The sequence below is a fragment of the Acartia tonsa genome, chromosome 8 (assembly GCF_053477335.1).
Source record: "Acartia tonsa isolate MP-2025a chromosome 8, ASM5347733v1, whole genome shotgun sequence".
Lineage (NCBI taxonomy): Eukaryota > Metazoa > Arthropoda > Copepoda > Calanoida > Acartiidae > Acartia > Acartia tonsa.
The window spans coordinates 52,696,847-52,717,347 of NC_137267.1; the positions used below are offsets into that span (position 1 = coordinate 52,696,847).

The following is a 20,501-nucleotide window of genomic DNA, read 5'->3' on the forward strand; positions in this document are numbered from 1 at the left end:
ACGGATTGTGTCCTTTATTTAAGATTCAAATATGTCCTGGGATTGTTTTAGGCTATTTTGTTTTCAGATCCCATGTTTGGAATGGCTTTAAGCTATTTTTTTATCTTCTTGAATACAAAGCCTCTATATGCTATGTGGAATACTATTATGCTATTTTTGTTGTGCAATCAAAGAGTTGGTTGTCTGTTCGTTGGATGTTTAGGTAAAAAAACTCCGATTTTATGAGCAGTTCTTTGATAAAAAGAATTTTCAATTTTTTTTCAATCTAGTTATCATCCAACTCTACATTTGGCAGCTTGGCTACTTTTCCACCAATCAAAACTGTGACCAAGCTATTGATAAAATATTACAAACTATTGCCAACATTTCCACCAAGAATGATAACCAGGGAGGGAGAGGACATTGGACTGTTTATTACACTAGTCCCCAAAGTTTTCTTATTTGTTGGCTTGACATCTTTGGAGACTATTATTTTATTTTGAATGGTTGGCACATTTGAACCACTAATTGTAATCTCTACAAGAGTGGTAATTATGTGTAATATCATTGGGCATGTATAGTGATTAAACGACCAATGTCTTATCCCTAAAGATTCCTGATGGTCCAAGTGTTGATATAACCTGCCAAGGATGCTGGGCGCTGCTGGATGTGAGAATAAAAACTGGAGTATGCAGTTTAGAGGCTCAAAAGTTCCTATTCGATTTAAGCAAAGGAATGGATATACAATATACGTGGATATTATGACAGGAGAAAAATTGTCATTAATTATTAGGTTGCTAATATGTACATCATTTATTGGTCATTTTGTTCATCCAGTAGAACGGGAGAGGTGGTATAAAGGGCGTATTTTAGCCAGCTACAACTTTCACTTTATTAGAGAACATGAAAATCTAGTGTAATATCCAATTAATAATACATCCATTCTTACATTAAAAGAAATTAACATCGATATCATTTATTAGTCATTTCGTTCAAATGGTATTTGGGGAGGGGATGGGGGAAACATTATTTTAACCAGCTGTGAGTATCACTTCATTAAAGTACATGAAAATCTGGTGAAACATCCAAGTAATATATAATAATATATCCATTATCAAAAGGAAAAGATAGAAGACTGAAGTATGAAAGTAGCAAAGTTGTGGCTATTCTAAAGAATCTTCATTATACCCAGGCAGGGAGTGGACAATGGGCTTAAAATATTACACCAGTCCCCAAAGTTTTCTAATTCGTTGGACTAACATAACTTTGGGGACTTTTATGGATTTTTGGTTTGGTCAAGTTGGGTTTTCAAACGTTTCAACCACTTAAATTGTGATCTTCTGAAGGAGTGATTTTGTGTGTCATCATTGGGGATGTACATCAATTTATAAGCCATTGTCTCATCCCTTTAGATTCCTGAATATACTGTTGATAATGATAAGGATGATGGTATAATAGAAGAATATACTGATGATTCTAATAAGAATGATGGGGAAGATCTTGAAAATGTGGAGGATTCTGGTAGGTTAATATTCAAAGGATTGGGGCTGGGACAATTGGCTGTTTATTACACTAGTCTACAAAGTTCTAATTAGTTGGCTTAACAACTAAACTTTGAGGACTTTTTTTAAATTTTGATTGGTTGATTCAAGCGTTTCAACCCAGGACTAAGGTATAACCAATAAGCGAAATTATAAAATAATATAAGAGGTAGTCAATTTTACGATGTTTTGCCCCCCAACGGCAGCCGAAAAACACGTTTAGGTTTCGTGATTTCTTTCCGAATTAATTTCATTGTTGGTTTCAACTACTAATTGTAATCTAAAGTAGGGGTAATTTTTTTGAGTATCATCCATACTTAAGAAGCGAAGAACAAAAAATATCGATCCTGGACCGTTAAAATGTCTTTTGTAGCATGTTATAAGTTATGTATTGGATGCTCTGGCAAAAAATCACATTTACACTATAGCATTACAGACTGACAGACGGGCAGACTAAGTGAACTATAGATTAGCTTCGCTACTACTTTTGTAGACAGAGTGGAGGTTGCTCAAGAAACAATGGAAATCGAAGACTAAAAGTCGAGCGGACGGACAGACAGACAAAGTTAAATATAGAGTAGCTTCGCTACTTAATACTTGTGTAGACGGTGTAGAGGTTGCTGAAGAAACATGGGAAACTCTTGCTTTACGGACTGACGTTCGGACGGACATACAGACAAAGTTAGCTATAGATTAGCTTCGCTACTTCAAATTTAATATTTTTGTAGACGGAGTAGAGGTTGCTCAAGAAACATTGGAAACTGAAGACTTCTGTGATATTAATGATGATGATCATGAAAAAACAAAAGTTACTGATTTTAAAGGTATGGTTTTCTAATCTATCTATCTATCTATTCTCCAGGTTGTGAAATAGAGCTACCAGAAATCGAAAGTATGGATTTTAATCTATCTAATCTATCAACTTATCTAATTGTCTATCCATCTTTCTGTCCATCTATCTATCAATCTATCTATTTGCCAGGTAGTGAAATAGAGTTACCAGAAGTAGAAAATATGGATTTTACTCTATCTAATCTATCTAATTATCTATCCATCTTTCTGTCCATCTATTTATCCATCTATCTATTTGCCAGGTAGTGAAATAGAGCTACCAGATATAGAAAGGATGGATTTTACTCTATCTATTTATTTATCTATCTATCGTTAATCTATATTTATATCTTTCTAATCTATTTACCTATCTATCTATTCTCTAGGTTGTGAAATAGAGTTACCAGAATTAGAAAATATGGATTTTACTCTATCATTCTTGGATCAGGTTGTTTATGCAAATCTATGTCAGGTAGGGGTTTATAGTCATTCCGTCTGTTTTTATTGAAGGATCTCGCTAACCGCTGAACCGATATGGTTCTTCTATACAATAGAAAGTATGGGTTTTTCTCTATCTTTCTTGGATCAAGTTGTTTATGCAAATCTTTGCCAGGTAATAATTTACAGTCTTTCTGTCTGTTTGTACTGAAGGATCTCGCTAACCGCTGAACCGATATGGTTCTTCTATACAATAAAAAGTATGGATTTTACTTTATCTTTCTTGGATCAAGTTGTTTATGCAAATCTATGTCAGGTAGGGATTTACATCCTTATTTGAAAGTAATAGGATATTTGTGTGTTTGTACTGAAGGATCTTGCTAACCGCTGAACCGATATGGTTCTTCTAAAAAAAGAAAGTGTGGATTTTACTTTATCTTTCTTGGATCAAGTTGTTTATGCAAATCTATGCCAGGTATTTATTTAAGTAACAGGATGTTTGTGTGTTTGTATTGAAGGGTCTCGCTAACCGCTGAACCAATATGGTTCTTTTTTACAATAGAAAGTATGGATTTTAATTTATCATTCTTGGATCAACTTGTTTATGCAAATCTATGTCAGGTAGGTATTTAAAAATCGAAACAAGGATGACAACATTCATGAAAACAAGGCTCCGAACGGTAAGACAAACGAACATTAACACTTGCAGAGAATCAGAACTGAATAAGCAGAGTATATCAATAAGTTTAAACAATATAGTAAATATTTTTTTTTGCAAAATTGGATACATTTAGTAATTTATTTGAATCATTCAATATTCATGACAACTAAACATCTGTTTTATAACATAAGCCGTTTGTCTGTTTGTCCATTCGTGATTTTTTTTTGTGCTTCGCTTGTTATGGATGTTATCATCCTTGTTGTGTAGCATAATTTATGACTACAATTTAAGATAGATATGTTATCAATGTAGAATAAATGTGTGAAATTAAAAAAGATTAACACTTGCTTATGAATTTACTAGCGGCTGCGCTCCTAGTATCTAGGAGCTCTGTATTCTAAGGATTAAGAAAACTAGGAAATTAGCCTAACAAACTTAGTATAAAAATGAAATAGCCATCCAGGGACCTATGTGAACCTTCCTTAAAATGGAGAAATTAATCGGTTCAGTAGTTACCTATTGAAATTTTGAACAAAAGAAAAATAACTTACTTATTTATATTTCTCTATTTTCAGGGAGGCGAGGCATATGTCCCATTAAGTATGCGAACATCACGCTCTCAAAGACCAGGCGAGATGAATAGCAGCTCTGAAAAGCCTCTGATAACATCAGCTTATGGAAGAATAAGAAAAGATACAGTTAATTCTACTAGGGAACCATTCAAATCATATGTTTTTATCCTTTTTATTATATAAAGTAGTGGGGTGGTTTGTCTGGAGCTAAAGATCTCGGAAATGACTATATAAAACCTCTGATAACATCAGCTTATAGAAGAATTAAAAAAGATACTCTTAATTCTACTAGGAAACCATTCAAATCATGTGTTTTTTATCCTTTTTATTATATAAAGTAGTGGGGTGGTTTGTCTGGAGCTAAAGATCTCGGAAATGACTATATAAAACCTCTGATAACATCAGCTTATAGAAGAATTAAAAAAGATACTCTTAATTCTACTAGGAAACCATTCAAATCATGTGTTTTTTATCCTTTTTATTATATAAAGTAGTGGGGTGGTTTGTCTGGAGCTAAAGATCTCGGAAATGGCCATATAAAACCTTTAATAACATCAGCTTATAAAAGAATTAGAAAAAATACGGTTAATTCGTACTAGGGAACCATTCAAATCATAGGTTTTTATCCTTTTTATTATATAAAGTAGTGGGGTTGTTTGTCTGAAGCTAAAAATCTCTTAAATGACAATGAAAAACCGCTGATAACATCAGCTTATGGAAGGATAAGAAAAGATACTATTAATTCTACTAGGGAACCATTCAAATCATGTTTTTATATGCAGAATTATGTAAAACGTTTGTGTTAATTACAATTTTTTGTGCTTTTCCTCCAAGTGCCTAGCGTGCACAAAAAAACATTGAAAATAAGGGTGGAGTGTTGTTTTTCTACTTATATCTACCCGCTGGGGGCCCTAACCCTGTTGGGCTACCCTGTACCCATCAAAACCTAACCTAACCATACTTAAAGTAACCCACTCAGAAAACTACAGCCCACCTACTGGTTTTGCTCTTCTGAAAAAATCATGCAGAGCATCGTATTACAGACAATTTTCTACGAATATCAAAATGAAAAATTTAAATCATTTATATTTTTTAATTTTAATATCTGCGGAAAGCTGTTTATAATACGATGCAATAAATAACTTTTATTACGTTTATTTGTCAAAATTAAAAAAGTATTCAGTTTTAATTTTTTTGTAATTTTTAGTTGTTAAAATCAATATCATAATCAAAGGGTTAAAATATCTGGTTATCTGTTATATTTCCATTCTTTCCTTTCCATAGCCAACACCCCCATCAATAAATTTAGACAACCTCCCCCCAAAACCAATTACCTACCCCAATTTTAGAGTTAAAATTAGATTTTAGGGGTGGAACTTTATAATAGGTACAGACTTTGGAATTTATGCCTATTTTTAATTTCGTGGTTTCCAAATTTCAAACAATGGTTATTGCATTTTTACTAAGTTTTGCAGGGAGGGAGGGGACATTGGACTGCAAATTACATTGTTGCCAAACGTTTATGACTATTTGGTCTCATATGTTGGCTCTAAAATTTTGGTTACTGGTATTAAATCCTCATTGGTTGGTTTAAATTAAAAGTATCCAAACTTTTCAACCAATAATTTTAATCTGCAGACCAAATTACTTTGTTAATTATCATTTGGGATGCATGTAAATCTATCTTCCTTGGTCTTATCCCTTAAAATCCGTGATAATAACTAGATTTTTACAACAAATACCCCTAAACATTTAACTTGACAATAAAGTCTTGTTAGAGTTTTCTTATCCGTAAAGCATATACCTACCTATATATTAATTAGTTTAAATAAAAACACATATTCGAAGATTCAAAATTGAATATTTTTTACCTAAATTCAAATAACAGTTATGTATCTCATCGTATTAGAGACAGTTTTACGCTGATATTAAAATAAAAATCAGTATTAATTTTATGATTTTTATTACAATATTCGTGGAAAGTTGTCTGTAATACGTTGATATACATGATTTTTCAGTATGGCAGAAAACAGGTCATAATCCAGCAGAAATTTATCGGTTTAAAAGCCATAGTGAAAAATAAATCCGGCATCCATGATTAGAACTCGGATGCCAAAATATAATAATAATGGTTTGAATGCCCAACTTCCCCTTCCCCTCTAGAAGTATAGACACCCCTCCACCCCCACACCCAGGTTCCCCTGCTCTGCCCCCCGCCCCCAAGCTGTGGACTGCAGAGGGAAGGGTTGACCAGAACGCCGACGCACAGGTAAAATTTTTATGCGCATTTTAGGTAGTGTCACGACAATACAGCCATTTTTTACTTCTCACCAATGTTGATATTTTAATGTCTCTATATCCCAGGTTCTACGAAATACCACAAAATTTCACCCTTTTTACCGGAAAAGTGGTAAAGCTGGTCAAGCTGGTAAAATTTACCAGTTTCGTGGTAAATTTTACCAGCAAAAATTTTAGCCAAAAAATTAGTAAAATTTTACCATTTTTTTTGTAAAATTTGACGAAACAAAAAACCCCGTTTTTTGTGTTTTAAATTAAAAACAGCTCTTCATAATTAGTTGTAGTACTTTAAAATAATGACTTCTATACAATGAAGCCTAAATTTAAAATTTTTTTTTTTTTTTTAAATTTTACCACATTTGGAAGTTTTACCAAAAATGTGGTCAATTTTACAACTCTATTTTTCAGGTTAAGTCCGAATTTTCGGACTTAGACAAAAAAACGCAATTTGGTCAATTTTTACCAAAAAGTTGGTAAAATTTGACAAGGTATTTTTTTAGGCTAAGTCCAGATTTTTGGACTCTGACAAAAAAAATGAACTTGGTAAAATTTGACCAACTTTTTGGTAAAAATTGACAAGGTAAATTTTTAGGCTAAGTCCAGATTTTTGGACTTTGACAAAAAAAAAAACACTTGGTAAAATTTGACCAACTTTTTGGTAAAAATTGACAAGGTAAATTTTTAGGCTTAGTCCAGATTTTTGGACTTTGACAAAAAAAAACACTTGGTAAAATTTGACCAACTTTTTGGTAAAAATTTTTACTTTTTATTGAATTTTTTCGCATAAAAGAAGCTAACTTTTTTTTAAAACCTTGAAAATTATTTCATCATTTCTTTTAAAACATCCTCCCGCATCGTCAAAAATATATCAAATTTAATATTTACTTATTAGAGCTAGCTTCATACAAATTAAAATTAAAAGAAAAAAAATCCAGGTGTGTTTGTACGCAGATGTGCCGTGTGCATTTGAATTTATCGATTTTTCATCTTTAATATAAATATAAGCTTTCGTATATTCCCCTGAATGTTTCTAAAAGAAAGACAGAGATTTCGAATTATAGAGTAATTTCGCTACAAAACTTATATTTTTAAGTTTTGAAATTTATGGCACCTCTGTGCGCGCATGCGCACTATTGATAAGCTTATGATTATTTGAATATAGAGTGCCAAAAATAATTATTAGTTGTGATTCAATTTAATCAAATATTTTGAATCAAGAAGTAAATTACTACTCAATTTTCTCTAAATATTTAAATTTGTAGAATTTACAATTTGTTTGGAAGATTTTTTTTAAGCAAGATGTTTAAAAATGTGGCAAAATTGTGGAACAACAATATTTCATGATTTCTATATTTATGTTGTCTTTGCCAACCGGAAATACCACCGAGATGGGTTTTTAAAAGATGAATGCCACATTTTTTCGGCGTTTTTTAGACATTGATTGATTGAACGTTGACGATAGAATTTCAAACAGAGTATATAACATAAAAATACTGAATTTTAAATTATTTTTTTAGCAATTTTTCTAATGTCTAACACAGCTCTAAAAAGATGCATTAATTAATATGCAGCAAAAATGGATTGAAGATAATCTTTTTTTTTCTATGAAGGCCGTACCATCAAAAGCGAAATAATTAAATAAATCATTGTATACTCTTTTAGATTTCGCGAATGTCGCGCTTGTTATTCATAGCGTAAAAAATGTCGAAAAAACGCGGCATTATCTTTTAAGAACCCGGCCGGAAATAGATTCATATATATATGGTTAACAACTATATATATTTAAATATTTTTTTTAATATTGAATGCACTATATTTTTTTTATATTCTATCGAATATATTTTATATGTCATTACAAAACTATATTACATTCAATATTAACATTAAAAAAAAATAACATCAATTTAAACTTTCGTAACCCTGTAATTGGTTATTGGCTTCAGGAGTTCAGTTCTATATAAACCACGGTCCACGCTTGAGCTAGCATCACCAGCATGGCTCTGCCTAGGCTTATAATTAGAAAGGCCAGGGTATTATTATTGGTTGAAAAGTTTGTACATTATTATTACAGGTATTGTGTCTTTAAAGGGACTGTGAACGTAAATTTTTCTCATCTTAATATCAAATCTTAACATTATCTCATTCATAATATCTCACAGATAGAGCAAAACGCGCTTTTGTTTGCTTAAAAAACGGCTTTTTCCGACGATTTTTATAAGGTACAGGGAAAGGAAGAAATTTTCCGTATTATATAAAATGTCCATTAAATTGATTTTTTCTCCCATTATAGCTAAAATTAAACTTTTTCACATAGTTCTAGATTTTTCCTAACAGTTAAGCTGACTTTTAACATAATCCTTGCTTTAAACCAATGTATAGTTACTTAGAAATTGATAAAATAAGCAATATTTTTTATTGAAAACCAAATACAATAACAAAGCCAGAAACAGGTTTTTTATTATTATCCAATTAACTTTAGATGGCCCATCTTAATTACAAATTTGTAAATAATAAAGACGCAATATTTTTTTATAAACAGTCTGATAAAAGTGTAAACTAATTCTCCAAAGTGGGTTATTTATTGTCCAACACAATAAAAAAGGATATTATTATTTTAAATAACCTATGAGATTCAACCCTTTGTAGACAGTGAGGTATTTTTTTTGTCAATAATACGAATTTAAAATATGTCTTTATTACCTAACTACTACGTTATAAAAAAACTAATTGGCAATTTTATAGCATAAAATAAATCCTTAACAGTAAGTAAATTGTTTCAACTATATATGACAAGTTAAATATCCCTACAAACATTATAAGAATCAAAAACGTTCAGATTTTCCCTGTTTTTTCCTTTTTCCCTCTCAAAATACCATAAAATCAAGGCATTATTCCTGGATATTTTTGTTAATAGGACGTTTTTGGTTGATCAGTGTAGTGAAATGTGCTTAGTAAATGTTAAGATTTGATAATCAGATGAGAAATTTTTACGTTCACACTCCCTTTAATGGCTTTTCACATGTCTTATTTTATAAAGTAGGAAGGCTTTTTTTTGTCTGAAGCTTAAGATCTCGGAATTTCACCTTGCATAGAGCATTCGTGAAATGTACTGGGGTGCCCTTTCTTTACTGTTTAGTTTTAATAAGAATTAAAAAAAAAACAATATTAGGGTTACTTTTCCTAGGAGTGAGAATATATATATATATAGTTATAAACATTCCCTGATCTTATGAGAAGCTAATTGAATAGGAGAACCATACAGATCGATCCAGCGGTTTGTAAGCTCAGCATTGTTAATTTTTAAAACATGCATTTTTAAACTCTCTTTACAAACTAGAATGGAAGAAAATAAAACCAAACAAATCAAATACATATAAGACCGATCTTTATTTATCCATCTTTCTTTATTACTTTAAATATATAATATTTATTTCCATATTTTTATTCTGTTCTTTACTTAGGAATGATAACTTTTTAACCTAACCAAAATATTCAGGGTCTGCTGTATTCCGGGCTGTTCCTGTACCACCTGGCGTCGTATGAGAGCGGCGGCGAGGCGCTGGTGTCCTGCGGCATGTTGGAGTAAGATTTCCAATGCTCATAAAAGAAAAAACAATATTAAATTACGTCGCCTAGACATAAAATTATAACCTTATCTTTGTCAGAAACTTAGATTACCTGTAACTGATTACATTTTTACATTAAAAACACCACATTTCATAGTCAAAATCTATGAAAAAAAATCGATTTAAATTGCATTTTAAACAAAAATCATAGCGGACACAAAGGGGGAAACTTATACAAGCTCAGCTGTGATTGGTTGTTTAGCTGATTCAGCCTTCTGATTGGCTACAGTAAATTCGGTACAATGCAAGTTAAACTTAATTTTTTTTAATGTTTTTGACTATAAAAATGGGTATTTTTATTGTAAAAATATAATTAGTTACGGGCAACCTAAATTTTTGACAAAAATAAGCTTATAATTTTGTTTCTAGGCCACGTAGTTTAATTTCAAAATTTCTAACATTAGCATTGAATTTCTTTCAAAATTTCCATTGTATATAAAATGTCAATTTAAAATGCCTAGAACTTTTTTGTTATAGAAGCTGAAGGCTTCAAATTTGGGGTAATGGGTCTACTTGTGGCAGTCTTTCAGCAGTCAAAGCGTGGTATTTCTTGCAGGCTTCCTTTAAGGTCATACAGTTGGCCAGCAGTGAATTGGAGCACATTACTTTTGTTACTAGGTATGTTTTTCATGGTTTGATATACAAGTATTACACTGAAAGCTAGGTAAAAAAAACAAGGTTGACATCATCCATAATGTATATCATAGAAATAAAGAAAAATACGCACAATTTATAAAAATAAGTTTCTTTGTCTTTTAAAGCATGACCGACGGACGTAGTAAATTATATACTGGTTTCTCGCCGTCTGTCTTGAAAAGGATCGCATGTTAAAGATTGCATCACAGACGTATAAAGCGGACAAACAAAGCGTATTATAATAAAGTAGATTCTTTATAATAAGAAATATATTCAAAAGTTTAGAAAAATTTGTTTTTCATTCTTTTTCCAGCGTGGCTTCGAAACAAATTAAAATCGATTAGAAACGGTTCTCAGCCATAATGATAAAACATGTATACTGACCATTTTCCAAATAAAAATCATAATACAAGTACCAGTTTTGGTAGCCTAAGCCTTAAGCCTCTCAGGGCTAACAAAACTGGCTTTAATTATATGATTTTTATTTGAATATCCACAGAAAGCTATCTATAATACGATGGAATAAAAAATATTATTTAGGGCTGTAAGAGTGATAGATCAGAAACTATTCATATGACGTAGCGGCCATAGCCGCTCAGGAGGAGCTGGCGGCGGCTCAGGATGCGGATGCTGTTGATCCCATTGGTGGTCCTAGTGGCTCAGGTTCTAGCTCTAGGCTAGCTTCTCATCTTATTCAACAGGTATGCATTGTTTATTTATACAGGGATCTTAAGGGATAAGACAATGGACGATAAGTTTTTTAAGTTGCAAGCCAACGAATGAGAGATGTGTTGATTAAACCTTCAAGACCAGTAAAACTTACAGTCCAGTGTAACTTCCTTTCCTGGCATTTATAGAAGTTGAATAAGAAATGATAAAATATTATAAAGATATGCGAAAATGTAAAAAAGAGATAGGATATATGAAGAAATATTGATTTTAATCTTATATTGTATAACACAAACTTTGCTTAAATAAAAATAAAATCCTATAACGTAGCCCTATACTATTGAAAATAGTTAAATATAACAAAACATATTATTAATATCAATCTATCTGATTATTTAGGACGTACCCAAGCCTGGTTTGACCTGCCTACCCCAGCGGGCTGCCTTGCTAAAATCTATGCTCAACTTCTTAAAGAAGGCTATTCAGGAATGGGTTATTAAATGATTTAAGACGAAGTAAAATATTGTTTAAGTTTAAAAAAAGATTGTACTAAAATAATTTACGTTTCTGTAGACACAACGGGAAACATGGTTCTTATGGGATAGGACAAAAGACGAAGTATTGAAATTAAATCAAGATTTACCTAATAAAAATTAGGTACTCAAAGTTTTTGAGTTGACGAATAAGTAAACTTGTTTCTGAAACTTTGGATACCATTATGATATTTACACCATTTTACCCTCCCTGCCTGGGATTTAGGTCTAAATTTATCTAATATTAGTACTTGTTTGGGACAGGGATCTAAAGGGACAAGACAATGGCGGATAAATTGATGTACATCAGCAATGATGATACACAAAATTACCCCTTCTGTGGAGTATAATTAGTTGTTGAAAGCTTTAGACACTTAACTTGATTAATCAACCATTCAAAATTCAATAAAAGTCCCTAGAGTTGTTAAAGCAACGAAGAAGAAAATAAAGCTTTGGGGACTAGTGTAATAAACAGTCCACTTCCTTCCTTCATTTAATCCTCCATAACTTAGGACCCCGCGTTCCACGACTCCATACGCCACGTGAAGCATATAATCAGTAATGCCGAGTACTATGGCCCCAGCCTGTTCTTGTTAGCCACGGATGTTGTTACTGCTTATGTTTTCCAGGTAAGCTTTCCCTTTATTTTTTCTCGTTCTGCGTTTTCAAAGATGTTTAGTTAGATAAGTTTGCTGATTTTTTTGCCACGTGTCAAGATGCCTGTAGGAAATGAATGAGGGGGGAGAGGGGGAGTCGAACCTACACACTTTTATTTTTGCTTTCAAAAGAAAAAATTTAGGTGTGAGAGTAAGGGGGGGGGGAAGTTCTGACACATTTGCGTAAACAGCGAGTATAGGCTTTATCTTTGGGACGGACGGACGGACAGACATCGTTCTACTTTGTATTATAGATTAGATATTTAGTAGGGAGGGATGGGACATTGGGCTGTAAATTACACTAGCCCCCAAAGTTTTCAAATAACATTTTCTTATTCTTTGGCCTAACAACCTTGGGTACTTTTATTGATTTTTTATTGGTTGGTTCATTAAGTTGAGTGTCCTAACATTTCAATCACTTATTGTAATCTACAGAAGGGGTAACGATGTGTATCATCATTAGAGATGAACATCAATTTATCAGCCATTGTCTTATCCCTTTATATCCCTGTAATTATCTAATTAACTAATGAGCAATTTTATTCCAGGTTGAATATCAGTGATACGAGGGAATGGGGCCGGTGCCCAGCAAATCCAGGAGGTTGCGCAACAGTTTTCGGCCAGAGCAGTAGAATCAAGAACACTTGTGTGTTTGGCGGCGCACCCAAGGGTCCTCAGCTGCGAGACATTGAGAATGGCTGCTGATTATTAGAATTATTATTTTATGTTCAAGTTAAATAAATATAAAAATACAACAAAAAATTTTATAATTTTTTCTATTTTTAAAAGCGAAGCTTCTCTATAATTAGGGTCAGTCGTTTTTTACCACTTTCTCATGATTTTTACCACCCGATTTTACCACAATTTTTGGTCAATTTTTACCCGATTTCTGGTAAAATTTTACCAATTTAGGACAAAAATATTACCAGGTGTTGAACAGTTTTACCACTTTTTCGGTAAAATCTTACAGAAATTTGCGGTAAGATTTTACCAAAAAAGTGGTAAAAATTGGTCAAAATCTGGTATAAATTTGCGTCCTAAAATGGTAATATTTTACCGGAAATCTGGTAAAATTTTACCGATAATTGTGGTAAAAAAAGCTGGTAAAAACCGTGAGAAAATACCACAAAAAGTGTTTTTACCACGGTTACGGTAAAATTTTACCACCTTTTAAAACGTAAAGGCTGGTAAAATTTTACCGTAAAAGTGGTAAAAACTAGGTTTTTTTATGGTATTAATTAAAACCTGGGATTTGGCAGACGTTTTTTTTACAGTTGCGAAACGAACAATTGCGTATTTTTAATCCTATCAAAGCACACGTATACAAACTCATAATCTATTACTTTATCAATGGAACATTGTATGAATACCTAACAATATGCTTTGTATTTAATAAAAGGTTGTAGATCAATATTCTAGATGGTTCTATACTATAGACATACATAATATATCTAGATGGTCCATCGGACCCCAAAATTCATCGAACTTAAAAAGGAATACCAAGCAGACGAAGTCATTTATTTACTCAACTTGTTATACTATTCATTCCAATAATACGAGCATAAAATTTCTCGATGATAAAATTTCCCTCTAGCTAACTTTATCCTAGGAAATGCGACAATTTTTAATGCGAATGAAATGAAAAAAAAACTGCCCTTTAGTACCAAAATATGTACTCTTCCCAATCAATAAATAGCCGAATTGTTCCTCCACTGTTTTCCTTTTGAAAGAATGTGTATCTAGATTATATCTATTCCTAGATAGTTCTATACAATACTAAGGGATAAGACATTCCCAATGTTGATAAACATAAGTTGTAATACCCCTTCTTCAGAGAGACATTATTAGTTTGAGACCACCAAATCAACAAAAGTACTCAAAGTGTTTAAGCCAACAAATAAGATTAGGTGGTTAAAATACAACTTTGGATACTATTGCAATTTTAAACAGTCCAGTGCCCCCCCCCCCCCCCCCCCGAAAAAAAAACCCAACCTTTCTTTACAGGGTAGTTTTATAACGGGATTCTATTTTTAAATAAAATTATCTTTATTAGAATCTGCTTGGGCTTATAGATGCACTATGGAAAGTTAATCTATATTATATTACTTGGATGTTGCACCAGATTTTCAAATACTCTAATAAAGTAAAACTCGCAGCTGGCTAAACAATGCTACCCCTATTCCCTCCCCTCCTACTGGATGAACGATATTACCAATAAAAGAGGTCTATATTAGTAACCTAAATTGACAAATTTCCCCTGTCAATATATCCACGTATTCTATATCCATTAGAAAGTTCAGCCTTTAATAACAAACTGCGCATTTTCTTGTTGTTGGGTCAATAACCCTCGCCCAATTATTTTAACAACGCAATAACAAATATTGAAATAATCATATTTTTACTGTCTAGATATCCGCGGAAAGCTGTCTATAATACTATGCGATAAATAACTATTATCTTTTTAGGAGAAATCGTCACAAGAAGAAATATTTGGTGAGGATGAAACGAACAGATCGGAAACCATAGGTAAAAAACGTTTAGAATATTAGTAATCAATTTAGAAGTAATTTTTCAAGCTAAATGCCCTATTCTATGATACATCTAAGTTCAAGAAAGCCTTTTTTTTAATTTTAACAACCTTCAAAGACATTACTCAAGTCAAAAAATATATCCTTAAATGAAAGTAACAGGTTGATTATCTGTTTGTGTGTGCTAAGGATCTCGGTAACCGCTAGACCGATAAGGTTCTTGTAGTAAAGCGTTTTATAAAAAAAATTGAAAAAATGGCGTTGCCGCTAGTATATTTTAGTAATTATTTATCGCACCGTATTATAGACAGTATTCCGCGTATACTAAAATAAAATATTAAAACCAGTTTTATTGGCCCCGAGCGTACGAAACGTTTTTAGTATGGCTGAAAACCGTTATTAATCTAGTTTCAATCAGTTTTTAAGCCATACTGGAAAGAAATTATTCTTTAAATAAATAAAGCAAAATTATTATTATGTTGCCCGCCAGATGACCTACCTCCCCCCCCCCCCCCTCCTCCTCACCAACTGTCTCACCACCTCTCTCCCCTCCAAACTTCTGTCAACAACCCCTCCTCATAACTTCAACTACACCTACGTGCCTACAACATCTATAAACCCGCTAGAAATCCTTTGTGTGCTTTTATTATATATTTTAGTGTGTGTGAAAGGGAAAATATTTTTCTTTTATTCTTGTGCAGATTCCCCCATATTTTATGGGGTATTTTCACCCGCAAAAGCCTAGGGGCGGGTTCGCTTATAACAGTGATACTTTCAAATCCTGGCAAGAACTCTTGTAGTCTTTTTATTATAAGACTACCTTACAATTTTGACTTTTCCTCAATTTTGTAAGTCCCCAAAAGAGCCCAGTAAACTTAAACTGGGACCCTCCACCTCCATAATCTACTCCTGCCCAAAATTCTTGCTATCAATCAAACCAACCAACTCTAACAAACTAAACTCAAACACCAAACCAATTTAAACATTATCAATTTAATTGTGTATTTAGTTTATTATGCCAGTTATTAATATTTTATATGTATAACAGCTAACCCTTAACCTACTAACACATATCTAATTTATTAATTTTTTTAGTTCGTATTTTACTTATTTTATCATGTATGATTTTTTTCTGTAAGAATAAATCATTTCAACAACAAATATTTATTGAATATTATATTACAGATTTGGAGACAAGTATAACATTATCATCAAAAGAAGAATCACTATTAGATGGCTGGTAATCAGGGATAAGACAATAGACAATCGAAAGATTCCCCAATTTTGATAAATAGTTACCCTCCTGTAATTATTGGTTGAAAAGTTTCAAGTTTAGAACCGACAAATCAGAGAAGAATTAAAGTTTGAGGGCCAAGAAACAAAACTTAAAAATTTGGGTATCAGAGTAATTTACAGTCCAATGTCCACTTAAATGTAATTTGTTATTAGTTTAATTTTATTATGATCATAAAATATTGAAATAATGTATTATTATAATTATAATATAGTTTTGTATTAATAAAATTTTGAGAGATAATATGCTATTTATTATATCCAATGTTGTAAACACTAAGCTCTGTATTATATCTAATGCTGTAAACGATGCTATTTATTATATCCTGGTAACTCAAACTGTGATATGAATTAATATCTATATGTACATGGCACAGGACGAGTTAACCGAATATGGATTTGTCTTGTTCTTGTTAAATTCTTGTTTTTTCTTTGGAGTGCCCCAAGGCTACTTATATGGAGCATTTATAATGTTGTTTATAATGAAATTATAGTACCTACTATTGCTGTAGTTGAAACCAATGCATGTTGTACTATATAATATTGTTTGTGATCATTTTTGTGGAGTGCCCCAAGGATATCTATTTGGACTTGTGATATTTCCGCTACTGTCACTGCTCCTGTATTTGATGATGAAGGTTCAATCAACGGTCCAGCGAGTGTCAAATCTAGTCACAGTGGCATAAAACCTGTCACTAGTCCAACACAAGCGAACCGGCAACCGATACAAAATGGATGTATAGGACGATAGGGCACACAACTGTAGAGATATATAGATAGATACTGGTTGTCTGTTGGGTGTGATTTTCAGGTCCAACTTTTTTGATGAATTCCACCTGGTGACAAACCTTTCTAAAATGGCACCAGACATGGAAGTCAGCAAAAACGTTTGCCACATTTTTCTTGTTGCTTGATCATAAATCGTTTTTTTACTTTGATCATAAATCGTTTTTTACTAATCATTAAAGCTTACAGAAAATTGTATCAAAGCTTAAAAAAAACATTATAATTAATCTGGATATTATGATTTTATGTATTTTAAAGAAAAAAATGTTTGGCAATAATGAAAAAGTCTAGGATTATAGGGCACACAACTATGGAGATGTCGTGGATGATTGGGTACATTACTGTGGAGAGATGTCTATGATGATTTGGGTACACAACTGTGGAGATGAATGACACCCGGTGATCTGTCTAGGATCAACTCGAGCATCAGCCACCTTCTCAGTAGGCACAACAACATTAGGCAGGTTCTAATCCAGAAATTTCAAAATAAAACACTTGAAATCTAACATCAACTTTGTATAAGGAATAATTTTGTAAATGACCGCTAGGCTTAGTTAACCTCTTCCCACTCTGGCCGCCTATTAATAACTGACCTAACAACCAAAGTGATCAATATCTATTTTTGGGGGGCTTGTCTTTTCTGTCCTGGCCTGTCTGTCCGGTCGAGAGGGACGCTATCAAATTTTAGGGCGCTCAGCAAGGGTGGGGGGTATAGGGGAGGGCTTTAGATAGGGTTAAGAGAGGGCGATATTAAATACTACTAGGGTTAAGTTAAGGCCAAGTCGCGGGGGGGGGGGGGAGATGATTAAGTTTGTTTGGGGGGGAGGGGTAAAGGATAAACATTCCAGTCTAAAGGATCATAAAAGGGGGGAGGGGTGATTTGCAGGCGGCTGGTCAGCCTAGTTTAGGGTTAAAGCAGGTAAAATTAAAAAAAATTAGGGGGGGGGGGGGAATATAGCAGAAAGGTGATAAGTGAAGCTAAACCCTTTGTTTAACCCTTTGCAGCCGAAAATGAAAAATAATAACTTGGAAATGGAAATTTAGCCCCAATCTGAAATTTATTTTTTGTTTCTCTATAAAACAAAATTGTCCCAAGCAAAAAAAGTATCTTCAAATACGAAGCTTTTCTATATTATGGGTTGGTTTGTCTGTAAATAAGTAACGGATAGCTTTTTTCCCGTTAATTTAGCCATGTATCAGAATTAGGGTTGGGCCGGATATCCGGTGTGGCCGGATATCCGGCCGGATATCCGGCCATTTTCAATATCCGGCCGGATATCCGGCAATATAATCTTTTATATTTTTCAACAAAAATCTCTGTTTTTTTTATCTTAAATGGCTGTAATTTTCTTTTTATTGAAGCTAAAAAAACAATTTTTTCTGAATATGTTTATCTTAATGTAAATTTTATATTAGAAATATCAAAACATAAATTTTGGCGGTGGCAGCAGTACTTGGCAGCTGCCAGCCACAAACCGACGGTTGGCAGGTAAACAGCAACGGATTTTATGAAATTGTAATATGTCATGAAGATATATAAAAAAGTTTAAAATTTGAAATCTTCAAGTAAAAATTTGTGGTCACAGGAACCATTTAAAGATTTCTGAAGACCTGGAGGTTCAGGACTTGCAGGATTATACCTGGAACCTGAAATCGACTTGAACACCTATATTACATATGAGGATGTACGTCTATAGGACATTTTAGTATTAGATAACATGAAATGCTCTGTTTAAGTAAAAATATGTTTTTACTTTTTACCTGAATGACCTTACCAGATTTGCTGGCATCCTGTGCCCGCCAGGAAGGAGATATTAAAAAAATTTCAACTCTAAAATGTGTGTCATACCCATATTTCGAAAGTCACTCAGTTATATCCCTCTACCTTTTGTACACAGAAAATGGGAAAGAAAATTTTATCCTATTAAATAAAGTAGTAAGCTTTTTTTGTCTGTAGTGAAGGATCTCGCTAACCGCTGAACCGATATGGTTCTCCTTTTGAGTGAAGCTTCTTATAGGTCCCAGGTTGGTTTTAGGCTGTTTAATTTTTATAAAAAAGTCGTTGTAAGGTTTTGAGTTATTTTTCTGCACTTTCATGTCCTTTCTAATATCCCTAGATACTAGGGACGCAGCCGCTAGTAAAATATAAAACATTAGTTTATGAATAAATTTTTTGCGGGTATAGTCCCTTTCGTGGCAACGCCCTTAAAGAGCGATTACTCGTATTTTCACAGTAGCTTTCCTCCTATTTCTAGCCCCTCGCGGGGGACTCTAACCTTGCGGTGCAATCACCTAACCAAATATAACCTAACCTAACCTAAAATAACCTATAAAAAGCAATTTTAAAAATACAACGAATCGCCCCTTAAGGTGCGTTGCCACGAAAGGGACTATATCCTTTTTTGATACTTTGATCTGTAGTAATTTGGCCGGTTATCCGGCCGGATATCCGGTAATTTGGCCGGTTATCCGGCCGGATAACCGGATATCCGGCGTTGGCCGGATATCCGGCCGGATATCCGGCGTTGGCCGGATATCCGGCCGGATACTGGATATCCGGCATTTGAAATCAGCCGGATATCCGGTATCCGGCCAAAAAAATATCCGGCCCAACCCTAATCAGAATTGTACCATCGATTTCAAACTAATAACATTTGGGTAATATTTAGGAAGCGTAGCAAGTCTATAATTTTGCCAGAAGGTTTCTTAAAAATATTTGGTTATTATCTTTTTTTTAACTCGGATATTTTTCTATAGAATTATCCTTTTCATCTCATTCTTAGATTAAAGATTTCTCAGACTAGACGATTAAGCACTATGTTATGAGCGAAGGATTTACATTAAACTTTAAATGTGGGTAATAAGCATGTCCGTAATGGACTTCATATTGTTATACTCGAGTAATTTTGGGACAGACTTACACATATTTTTTATAAAAACAAGGATGACAACATCCATAAAAGCGAAGCTCTGAAACGGTAGAACAAACGGACATTAACAATTGTAGAGTGGCAGACCTGAATAGTCAGAATATAAATGTATATAAGAGTCAAAGCAAAATTGTAAGTGAATTTGTTGAAAAACTGCTTGATACAGGATAACGTTTATGGACATACTTGCACTTTTAGGACTTGGTTATCGAGTTGCTTCGCTCAAATTTGTTGATAAAAAAGCAAAAAAATTAATGTTTAAAATGGACGTACGGACATTTTGGTAACGATTATAGAGTTGCTACGCCTTCTAAATCTACTACAGGAATCACCATGCAAAGTTTAAAATCGATAAGACAATTATATCATGCCTAAATTAACGTACGTATCGACCCTAATTATAGAAAAGCTTTGCTTTTAAAATATGTTAAAACAAATATTTATAGCAAAAAGTACACAACAACAACACAGAAAACGACAAAATTAACCGCACAGCTTTAAAATATATAAAATTGGGGATATCT

At 33.0% G+C, this 20,501-nt stretch overlaps 2 protein-coding genes across 3 annotated transcripts; both read left to right on the plus strand.

Annotated features, from left to right (window-relative positions):
* The first annotated feature begins 147 nt into the window (after positions 1-147).
* Positions 148-16,502, plus strand: LOC145326680 (uncharacterized). Its single transcript, XM_080170046.1, has 10 exons — positions 148-174; positions 592-708; positions 1,097-1,171; positions 1,392-1,500; positions 2,249-2,344; positions 2,738-2,823; positions 4,026-4,163; positions 6,187-6,291; positions 14,906-14,966; positions 16,154-16,502. The coding sequence occupies exons 1-10, from the start codon at positions 148-150 to the stop codon at positions 16,210-16,212; spliced, it is 873 nt and encodes a 290-aa protein (XP_080026172.1). The 3' UTR covers positions 16,213-16,502.
* LOC145327280 (uncharacterized) lies at positions 8,121-13,202 on the plus strand. 2 transcript variants are annotated; one of them, XR_013882135.1, is made up of 4 exons: positions 8,121-8,391; positions 9,817-10,564; positions 11,123-11,283; positions 11,651-13,202. XR_013882135.1 is itself a non-coding variant. In XM_080170881.1 (4 exons), the coding sequence occupies exons 3-4, from the start codon at positions 12,388-12,390 to the stop codon at positions 13,143-13,145; spliced, it is 183 nt and encodes a 60-aa protein (XP_080027007.1). In that variant the 5' UTR covers positions 9,955-10,564; positions 11,123-11,283; positions 11,651-12,387; the 3' UTR covers positions 13,146-13,202. The 2 variants fall into 2 exon arrangements, 1 of the variants encoding a protein (XP_080027007.1); XM_080170881.1 differs by lacking the exon at positions 8,121-8,391 and having other exon boundaries at positions 9,955-10,564; positions 11,651-12,413; positions 12,989-13,202.
* Positions 16,503-20,501: the final 3,999 nt, after the last annotated feature.